At 32.6% G+C, this 11,055-nt stretch overlaps 1 protein-coding gene across 1 annotated transcript; it reads left to right on the forward strand.

The window, feature by feature from the left end:
- Positions 1 to 344: 344 nt before the first annotated feature.
- Positions 345 to 6,534, forward strand: LOC100814403 (type I inositol polyphosphate 5-phosphatase 10). Its single transcript, XM_003546633.4, has 11 exons — positions 345 to 809; positions 1,332 to 1,409; positions 1,648 to 1,723; positions 2,712 to 2,790; positions 2,890 to 2,994; positions 3,580 to 4,096; positions 4,213 to 4,406; positions 4,533 to 4,641; positions 4,919 to 5,070; positions 5,376 to 5,589; positions 6,118 to 6,534. The coding sequence occupies exons 2-10, from the start codon at positions 1,332 to 1,334 to the stop codon at positions 5,581 to 5,583; spliced, it is 1,518 nt and encodes a 505-aa protein (XP_003546681.2). The 5' UTR covers positions 345 to 809; the 3' UTR covers positions 5,584 to 5,589; positions 6,118 to 6,534.
- Positions 6,535 to 11,055: the final 4,521 nt, after the last annotated feature.

Consider the following 11,055-nt stretch of genomic DNA (forward strand, 5'->3'; position numbering starts at 1 on the left):
ACATCTAAAATAATTATTAATTATCATAATCATAATTACCATAGTGAAAATAATAACATCAATAATGATAATTTTTTTTTCTAAAACAATGAATTTGAAAAAAACTTTCGTTTTGTATTTTAATATCATTCAAAATCCATGGAAATGGGTAAAAGCCATTCCTTAGCACAAGAAGCTACCTTTTGGTGTCACATTCATAGGAAACATGGCACAACAAACTATTGTGATTTTATTTGCAGGCATACACGTGGGGTTGGTTACTTTCTCTCTCCATGGACTAAGAAAGTAACTTCTTTTCCTTCTTTCTACCCTTGAAGTTCAAACTAGTACAAAGGACGAGGTTCAAACTTCGAAGACAATTCTCAGCATCGAAGCCTCAAACAACTGCTTTTTTTCGTTGGCTCTTGAAAATAACCCCTTTTTTGGTTTTCCAATAGAATAAAACAAAGAACAAACGGACGAATCATGGCCATTGCCACGCACCTCAAAAAATTAATATAATAAATATCAACGAAGGGGGCACATGAGATTCTATTATTCCATTCTCCCTTTTGACTGTTTCCTTTTTATCTCTTTTCTTTTCTATTTATTGTTTCTTAATTTTTCATTCCAATTACTTGAGTAGGGAGGGCCCTACTCTCCCTATTTGTACCTATTCCTATTTCTCTGTCCCCTCTTCTATCTTTTTTGATATCATCAAATACTTGTTTTTCATGCCAAGTTTTATGGCTCTTTGGAAGAGAAAGTTTGGACCCTTTTGTTGCACACAAGAGTAAGAGTTCTCAGTTCCAGCTACAAGGATTATACAGGTTCCTTTTCTTTTTCTCCTTTTTCAGTTTATATTCCTTCTCTGGAAAGACACTGTATGATATAATTGATTCTTGAAGGACATTGCATGAGAAGTTGACTTTTACAAGAATCTCATTTGGTATTTTAAAACCCCTTTTAAAGGGTAGCAATGCTTTCTCTAAAATGGCTGAGATTTGCTTCTTCAATGAATGCCATTTTTGTGCTGATGCTGATGCTGTTGTGATTAATTGGTTATAAATTCATGGCTAAGAATTGGTACTTGTTGCATTGTTTAGCACTTGTTGAAATTTTTGGGGGCATTTGTGATTTCATTCGTTTCTAATTTGGGTCATACCCCATGTGTTTCGAATAATCCGAATATGTCAAGTTTTCTTTTGGTGTGAATGCTTTGAGATGCCTATTTTCTTGTCAATAGTTACCGGGAAATAATCATGTAATGGGTGTTGATTAATTTCTTGTGATCTCATAATCTGAATGCACTAATGTACGTATTTTCCCTCCCCCTTTTATTGGGAATTTAGATGGAAATCGAATTTGAGGATAGACAAGAAGAAACAGTTTCAGATATGATACCAAGCAATCAGCAGAGGAAAAAACAGGTATTCTTTTCTTTTGCTTTTGAATATCTTGTTTAGTTTGTCTTCAGTTTAATTTTGAAGTTTATTTGAGTTTTTCTGTCTCTTATTCACTGTCATGAAGATATTATGACACTCTGGAATCTCTCAAGTCATGTGACTCTGTGTTTTGGCTATGTATACTGAAATTAAGATATTTTACAAAATTGATTAAATGTTGACTTTTTTCTTTTTGCAATTATTATTCTGAATGTGATTTCAGTCGTTTCTATGGAAAGTTTTGGCCATGAGAGAAAGAAATGGAAGGACAATGGAGAGAGGTTCAAATGCTTCCCTTGGTGAGTTCTATGAAAATTCATTTTGTTTCAACTAAATAGAGGTTGGCAGCATTAGCGTTACACAATATTCTGTCCATGTATCTAAAGATGTGGGAATGATAGAATAATCTTTTTTCAATCATTGGTGATTGGCATAGACATTGTTAATTCTTTTTCTTATTATTTTGGATATATCATTCAGCATTTCAATATGCTTTCTTTCCTGAAAAGGTAGAATCACTACTATACCATTGAAGAGAGAAGATTTATCGGAATCACTACTTTTCTGTTGAGATTATATATTATTTCTTTGTTTCCCTTTGACTTAAACCTTATTTCCTTCTACCTTTTGTGTAAGCACGATGTTTTTAAAAAACCCCATCTTAACTGTAAAGTTTAGGAGATGAGTTGGCCTAACTGATAACTGAAAGTTCATATTGGCTTGGTGGAACATCCTAAGTTTTTGTTAATGTATATTTCAGGAGGTGAAATAAATGAAGGAAGTTGAATGGATTCTTTTTATTTTTCACTGTTAATTATTCACAACATTTCACTTCATCGTGGCACAAAATATTCTTTCTGACTGTTAAGAAATAAAAAGTGGGTATTGAGAAAGGCATATACCTTTATTGCTTAGTAATATGTTGCTATGTGTTACAGTGGTTGGGAGAATTTATCTTTCTATTTTTCTTTTGGCAAGAATTTATCGAGAATTGATAAAAATTTCATAGATTAGAAGTTGATATGGCTTCATTGACTTTTAAAACTGTAATATAAACTGGAGCACCTAGTGATTTGTTCCAAATTAGAGAATATGTTTAACTTTAAACTTTATTATCTATAAATAAATGCTTATCTTAAATTTTACTGTTTGTACATTCCCTCATTACCAGAGGATGTAGAGAACAATGGAACCTCACACTTCACATGTTTCAGCAACAACCATTCTAAAAGTTACTCTTCGCACGATCACTTTGAGTCTTTGACCAATCTCTTATTTTCCTTGTAGATCCACTTTCTGATTCATCCTTTGACAATCGAGGCTCAGAACCTTCTATGTCTTCTAGTGAAGCAATTCAAAATTTCAGGTATTTATTAGAAGAATTGATTTTATTTTTAAAAAATAACAGTCCCCGTTATTACAATACTGGTGACCAGATTAATGATTGTAGTTATTTGTTTAATAGAGTTTTTGCAGCAACATGGAATGTAGGAGGGCAATGCCCCACTGGAAACCTTGATCTGAATGATTTTCTTCAAGTTCGAAACGAACCAGATATGTATGTTTTGGGGTATGTCTCTCTCTCTCTCTCTCCCTCTCATTCATACTTCTTATTTTAATCGATGAATAAATTTCTGGTCAACAATATGCCCCTTCTTTTGAGGGAGTTAACTAACTACCCTTCCTTTCCTCACTTTGTCAAAGAGAAGGCCATTTATCATTTTGGATTTTAACTTTTGACCTTTCTGACTTGTTATGAAATAAATTTATTTACACTATTTGGCATTTGGCAATATAGTTTGGTGCATGTGTTGTTGTCTGCTTGAACAATAAAAATGCTTTGAATAATGGGTAGTGCTTTGTTAGGCAGGAAAGTGGTCTAATTGGAGATATCTGCCTTAATTTAGGCCTGTTTGTTGTGCTAAAAGAAAAAAAAAAAGTGATTTTTAGATTGCATATGAAGTAATCTTTCATTAAGAGTTTATTTAATAAGCTACTCATTCTAGCTTTTCAAAATAATCTATAAGCTTATATAAAGATGTTAACATTTTATAAAACCGGTTGTTTATAGCATAAAGAGAGTGATTTTTTTAAGAAAAAAACTTAAACAAACACATTCTAATTCACAGTATAATGTCTTTCTCTAATTTTTCAGCTTTCAGGAAATTGTCCCTTTAAATGCTGGAAATGTGCTGGTATTAGAGGATAATGAGCCTGCTGCAAAATGGCTTGCTTTAATCAACCAATCACTCAATGGTTCTTCAGATTTGGCTTCTAAGGGACTAAAACTGACTGCATCTTTTGGAGGCCCATTGTTCTCGCAAAAGCCTTCTTTGAAGAAGATTAAGAAAACTTTCAAGAAACTAAATGGAAAGAGGCTAAAAAGTTGTAACTGTGTTCTTGAAATGGAAAGGAAGGCTGCTAAGGATTTCTGTTTTCGCTGCCAAGAATCAAACTTCAATTCAGATGATTCTTCCACAGAAGAGGAGGATGAGAATTTCACAATTCCTGTTGCATTGGCAACTAGTCAGATGAAATACAGTCTTGTTGCATGTAAGCAAATGGTTGGAATTTTTGTAAGTGTCTGGATGAGGAGGGAACTTGTTCAGTATGTAGGCCATTTGAGAATATGCTGTACTAGCCGCGGGATCATGGGTTGCCTTGGGAACAAGGTAGTCTTAAGATGCTTTATTCTATCTTATTTGATGAAAGTTCATACAAACTATAAATGGAAAAACATTTTTTTTTAGTTATTATCTACATTATCATGTTTGTTATGTGGCTGCAGGGGTGTATATCAGTGAGCATGTCATTTTATCAGACAAGTTTTTGCTTTATCTGTAGTCATTTGGCATCTGGAGAGAAAGAGGGTGACGAGCTTCGTAGAAACCTTGATGTCATAGAGATTCTGAAGAACACTCAATTCCCAAGGATTTGCAAGACACCACATAGTAGGATGCCTGACAAAATTTTAGATCACGAGTAAGCATCGTTTGAAACTAAATATAAAGTTTTAATGCATAAATATGTCAAGTGCTTAATTACATTGAGTAATTTTCATATCAATGGTCCCAAATTTTCTGATTATGTGAGAAATGTTTACTCCAGCCGAATCATATGGTTTGGGGACTTGAATTACAGAATTTCTTTGAGCCATGATGATGCAAAAAGGCTTGTGGAAAAGAGGGACTGGCCAGCTCTTTTTAACAAGGATCAGGTAATTTCCTTTGCGTGAGAATGTTGTGTTGTTTTGAATACATACATGTTGGCATTGCTGTTGAGCTATAATGTTTTCCTGATTTAGGTTTCTAATTTTCGTTGTTTTCATTTAAACCAGATAAGTTATGAACCATGAAATGGAAGATATTCATATTGATATGCTCATAATCTTCTGAAAATTTAAGTGGAGTTCCATTTGGGTGCTTCTATTTTTTTGTAGTGAATTCTAGTTACGTTTCTGATTATGATGCATCCCATATATATTCTTTTCACAGCTTAAAATGGAAAGGGAAGCAGGTCGTGTATTCAAGGGGTGGAAAGAGGGAAAGATCTACTTTGCACCTACTTATAAATATGCCTTCAACTCAGACACTTACTATGTTGAAGGTGTAAAAGTTTCAAAGAACAAAAGGAGAACTCCAGCTTGGTATGTGTCAGTTTGAATAATTGAAGATATTTTCTTCGAGTAAATATTCAATTTGGTCCCTGAAAAATGTTACTTTTATTGGTCCCTAACAATTTCCATCTAATTCAACTTGTTCTTTGAAATTGTCAACTTGCTAGCAATTTCACCCTACCAAAATTGTTATAACTTACTAAGTTCACTTTTTGGAGACCAATTTGTATAAACAGAATATTCTGGGAACCAAGACAGCACAGTATCATCTTTTGTGGACCAAATTGTATATTCATACTCTTTCTTTCAAATCTAAATGATGAAGGATGTTGTAGGTGCGATAGAATCTTGTGGCATGGAAGGGGAATACAACAACTTTTGTACGTCCGTAGAGAATTTAAGTTCTCTGACCATCGACCTGTTTGTGCAACATTTAATGTAGAAGTTGAGGTTATGTTCAGGGGACAGAAGAAGAAAGTTTCAACTTGCAACTTTCAGAACATTGATGATCTTGTATCCACAAGAAGTCCATATTTTTCTTGAAAATTCGTAAGTTACCAACCAAATTTTATCATGATATCATACCAAAGAAGCTTGAATCTTGACAATTTTACATGGTGTAGCAAGAGAAAGACTTTGACCATTGTAAAGTGCATTTTTGCATTTTAGAGAGTAAAATTGCCAAGGAATTTGATTTCTGATTTTTACAAACTAATGGCTTTGGATAATGATTCATAAATTAAGACAAATGTACGTTGTTAATCTAAGAGTAATTTTTTCATACACTGTGAACCAATCAAAAACTATATCACGTATAATTTTTAAAGTAGTAGTTATTGTAAAATTCAACATACCAACCGTATATGATAATTTATTAGTGGATAACAGGATAAAGTTTAAGAAACTATTTCTCTTTTAACTGTTTCTTAGAATTGAGGATCTAAACTAGGAGAAAATGTATTAACATTAGCTTCTTATTTCATCTCATTCTGGATTTTTGAATCTTATTTAAATCAATGCAGATAGAGAAGAAACAGCTAGTTAGAATATTGAACTGTTCCTTTAATGTGTAAACAGGTATATTGGTGCACTAACCACAATGACTGCAAGTGAATAATAAATATCAAAATTTTGCGGTTGACCGTGAAGAAAAGTTTGAAGGTTTTGGAATGCATCAAGAAGCATGTTGCATCCAGAACGAAGAAGCTATCAAAATGTAATAGAAATGTTATTAGAATTAACCTTTTTTTTATTAAAAAAAAAAAGGGGAAACAAGTTCCTATATTAGATTGTACTGAAGAACAATACGTCCGTGCTTTATTTTTGGGAATATATATAGGAACTAGGCATTGGTAGACTGAGGGAAGGGAATAGAACTAGCTTCTCACGTAAGTGAAGAGCCTAGGTTATATGACATAGTATATAACTATATTTTTTTTTTTCCTAATGCTGCTTACATTGCTGTTAAGTGTTAACCAAGATGTGTTAATTGAAGTTGCTTTGTTCTTTTATTTTGGCTACGCATCTCTACTCCTTTTTATATTCCAAATTAATTCTCAAATGGTATATAGGTTGTTGGAAAATCCGAGGGGTCACATTGCTTGGACTCCATGCAAGGACTCACCCGCCAAGAAGACTTTTGATACGAAGGATCTCTATGTATACTAATTGTTAGGCATAGAGGGGGGGGGGGGGGGGTAAACATCGAGGAGATTTTTACCAATTGATCATGAACAATTATATAAGTAAACTTGATAACACTTTAACTTAAAACCTTAAAACTTAAGTCTATGGACTTATCCACACTTATATGGAGCTCAACCTTATCATTTTTATTTGATGTGGAACTTTACCTCACATTTTTACTCCTACAATCTCCCCCTTAAGTGCGAGTCTCTTCTACATGGTAGTCTCCCCCTTGAGTGGAATTCATTTTCAACCCACGAGTATCTAGTGGTGGCCCTTAGAGCTTAATTGTGGCTTCCCCTTGAGCGGAAGTCGTTTTCAATTCACGAGTATACAATGGTAACCCTTTGAACTTAATTGTGGTTGTCCTGACCCTACCTACCCATTATTGCCAACATGCTCTAGTATCTTGCATTGCTACAACATTTGTGGGACCCATTGCTTGGCCCTCCATGCATGAACTCATTCCGTTTGGAAAGACTTTCAATACAATGGATCCTTATGTCCATGGATCCACTGTTGTCATCTTACTCGTCTGAGTCGCCCACAATGTTGAACCTGGTTCTAATACCAATCGTTGGGAAATCCAAGAGGGATAAACACTAGGGAGATTCACACTAGTGGATCATGAGCAATCATATAAATGAACTTGCACCTCACTTTAACCCATAATCTTAAAACTTTGATTTATGTGTCTTTCTTTCGCTTATATGGTGATCAACCTTCTCATTCCTATCGTACGTAAGATTTCACCCTATATTTGTACTCTAACAAGGTTGTCCCTTGTTACAATTGCTTCCATGTGGACTTAATCAAACGTTGAGGTTCCTCAACTGTGGATTTAATATTGTTAATTTGTCACATATATTGATATTTTTTAATTAAAAAAATAAGATAAAATATATTTTTAGTCTTTATACTTTTATTAAAACTTTTTTTTAGTCTCCAAACTTTTATATAATGCAAATTAGTCTCTAAACTTTATAAAAAAACACACATTTTTAGTTCCTCCCACAACTTACAAAGTAAAAAAAGAAGTGTAGAAATTGGGGAGTGAGCCCATGGAATAAGAACACATTTTTTAAAAAGTTCAAAGATTAAATTATACCGTATAAAAGTTTGAGAACTAAAAACAAAGTATAAAGACTAAAAATATATTTTATATAAAAAATAATATAGAAAACTTCAACAATAATAGCGCGCACTTGTTATGCGATGTCAAGCCTTCAAAGTCCATGTGAAACAGCGGTGTTAGTATCGTTTTTTGGAAACACCACTCACACCACAATGTCCCATGTTGAATTTTAATAATTTGGTAAAATGTTTTGAAACAATCCTACTTTGTAATCTATTATATATATAATAATTTGGTAAAATGTTTTGAAACAATCCTACTTTGACTATCAAATTCTCGAGTTAACTTGCTAACTCTTACGAGTTTATGATTCTACTCTCTATGAGTTAACTCTTAAGTAAATTCTTTTTTTAGTAGACCCTGGGTAGATTCTACAAACTCTAAGTAAACTCGATAGACTCTCAAGTTTACCACTGAGTTAACGAGTTACAAAAATTAGACAAAAATGCAAGTTATTTTGAATTATTTTTTGTCTATTTAGTGTTCATGATATTTTCATTTAATGTGTTATTCTCAAATACAAAAATTCTCACCTTTAATAAAATCAAATCATTGTTCTCTAATAATATGAAATCCTCAATGGGAATTATCTACCACTACTATAACATTTGCAAGTTATTATCTAGTAGTAATGTATTACTAGACTTGCTTATTTAAGTATTGTGAAATTTATGATTTACTATTATGTTTTATTATATTGTTGAAATGTTTAATTGTTATGTTATTTATAGATATTTTGTTATTATTTTTATATGAAGTGGACTCTTATGAGTTTACGAGTCAAGTCTATTAAACTCTTACGAGTCTACGTAAACTCTCGAGTTTGATAATCTTTTATATATATATATATATATATATATATATATATATATATATGATTCTATGAGATGATCCTACATAATAGTCTTATATTCATTTTCTCTAAGATTATTATTAAATGACATAAATTAATTCTATTCTATTATGTAATCATATTTTATTTTATTATTTATTATATTCTATTAGGACATTATTTAATTGTTACTCTATTTTTATAAATAGTTATCTTATTAACCTAATTGGTTATTAAAATGACGCGTAACTAAATTATTAATTAATAATTATGTTGTCCTAAGTACTCTTATTGTTATATAGTATATTATAATTATTTTTATTAATAAATAAAAAACTTATATAATTGATTTATAAAAAATATATAATTAATGGACACTATTAGAAAATACACTTTCAACATCGGTTATTTACGCCATTCTACATTGATTTTAAAATCGATGTTGAAAGTACCGATGTTGAATGTATTACAGTTAACATCGATTTTGAAAAATCGATGTTAACATGAAAACGTAAACATCAGTTATTTATAAATAACCGATGTTATTAGAAATAACCAACATTGGTTTTTTGAAAAATCGATCTTAAGGTGCATATTGACATCAGTTTTTCTACATAATCGATGTTGTTTACTATATTAACATCAGTTTTTGTTAATAACCAATGTTGTTTTCAAGTTTTTTTTATATAAACTTACTGTTTTTACAATAAACCCAAAATTGTACTTGTAAAATGCATTTTTAGACTCAATTCACAGCAAATAAATATTTTATTCTACTTTCAAGCAGTTTTAATCACTATAAACATTGAATAATTGATTTATTATTAACAACTATCAAGAAATGAATTCAATGTTCAAATTACATAGGAAATGACAAAAATGTTAAACCAAAGTAAACTAAGCTGAGGTTAATGTCCGATTCCTAAATCCTAGCTCTGAGCTCTAACTCGAAGATAATATTGTGCCCACTAGATTCGCAGGGCCTTTAATCTCTCTTGCTCCAATGGTCTAGGATCGTTAAAATACTGCATCATGAAATAAATGATAATAAGTTAATAATGTAATACAAATTATAAAAAAATTGAATTTGTTTGAAATAAGCGTACCGCTTCCCAGTTATTCCTAAAAGTTTCTAAAATAATGGTGGACATCCAGTGCATGACATAATAGCCGCACTGAGTACTTCCTTTTTGTCTATTACACTAAATACATAATGAAATTTGGATATTAATTAAATAATTAGTGTACAAACACATAAGAAGTATATATAAGCATCGGTTTTATGTAAATGACGTACCTTGATGACAATCCACCTAGCAGGAGCCTTTGATTTAGGCTGTGGAGCATCATCAAGACCTTTTAAAGCACTGTTCTAGACGAGTAACAATTAAAAAGTGGTGTTGTTGAGGTATTTGAAGCAAATGCATTGAAAAAAACACTGACCTGATAATTATCCCCTTAAGGTAGTTGTCTAGTCTGTTATGCAATGAACAAAACCAGACAACTAGGTGTTCCTTGGGTACAATGACCACCATCTGCCAGTGTCTGTTGTAGTGGGGATGAATGAGTTAGTATATTAGTAAACATTAATTAAATTAAGTTATTTTGTGTGACTTACCCATTCAGGTAGGCTCCAAGGTAGACATCGCATTTTGAACTCTGTATCCAACTCTTTATGTAACTTTCAGTCTCAAACTGCGATTGCCCAGACCTCTGAATGGACTGTGGCTCGAGGAATCCATAAATATTGGAATTCCCCGCTCGCATACTTGTTTTAGTCAGATGCCTGTTTATGTTAAGTCAAAGTTTAATATTTATGAAGTTAAAACAATAAGTTAGGTAATTAAAAGTAATTTAAAATGACTTACAGAATCCATAATTGTAACATTGATATGCCGAGACATTGACCACCGTGTGCGATTTCGGAGAGGTCTTCATGTTTTATGTAGAGCGGGAAGTCTGGATTAAAGACCCCGAACACGGTGGCATCCCATGTAACCTGGTAAAGCCTCAAGAAAAGCTCTGGGATGATCAATGTCATCAGATAAAGTGGATCATCGACCTCCGGATCCGGCTTTTTAGGTGGTTTTGCCGGAGACACAACTGCCTGTTCATGAAACAAAGTTGAACGACCTAATTTGAGCCACACTGAATGAATTAATTCAAAAAGATGAAACATATAGTAAGAGTAAAGTATCTGCTGTGATAAAGACTTGACCAGATATGTCGGCCAAGCAAGGAAGGTGTCAATTGCTTGCCCCACTAAGGAAACCTCATTAGTGGGTACAGGAATTGGAGCATCTGCATCTTTAACCTCCTCCACACCCAGCTTTACTTGGCCAGGCAACAAAGGAGTGTTATG

This window comes from Glycine max, chromosome 15, assembly GCF_000004515.6.
Source record: "Glycine max cultivar Williams 82 chromosome 15, Glycine_max_v4.0, whole genome shotgun sequence".
Lineage (NCBI taxonomy): Eukaryota > Viridiplantae > Streptophyta > Magnoliopsida > Fabales > Fabaceae > Glycine > Glycine max.

What these genes read in the sequence shown, in the direction of transcription:
- LOC100814403 (XM_003546633.4), top strand. Translation starts at nt 1,332, where the DNA reads ATGGAAATCGAATTTGAGGATAGACAAGAAGAAACAGTTTCAGATATG. An exon ending in GAAGCAATTCAAAATTTCAG is followed by an intron (nt 2,791 to 2,889) that starts GTATTTATTAGA and finishes TTTGTTTAATAG; the next exon opens with AGTTTTTGCAGCAACATGGA. An exon ending in TGGGTTGCCTTGGGAACAAG is followed by an intron (nt 4,097 to 4,212) that starts GTAGTCTTAAGA and finishes ATGTGGCTGCAG; the next exon opens with GGGTGTATATCAGTGAGCAT.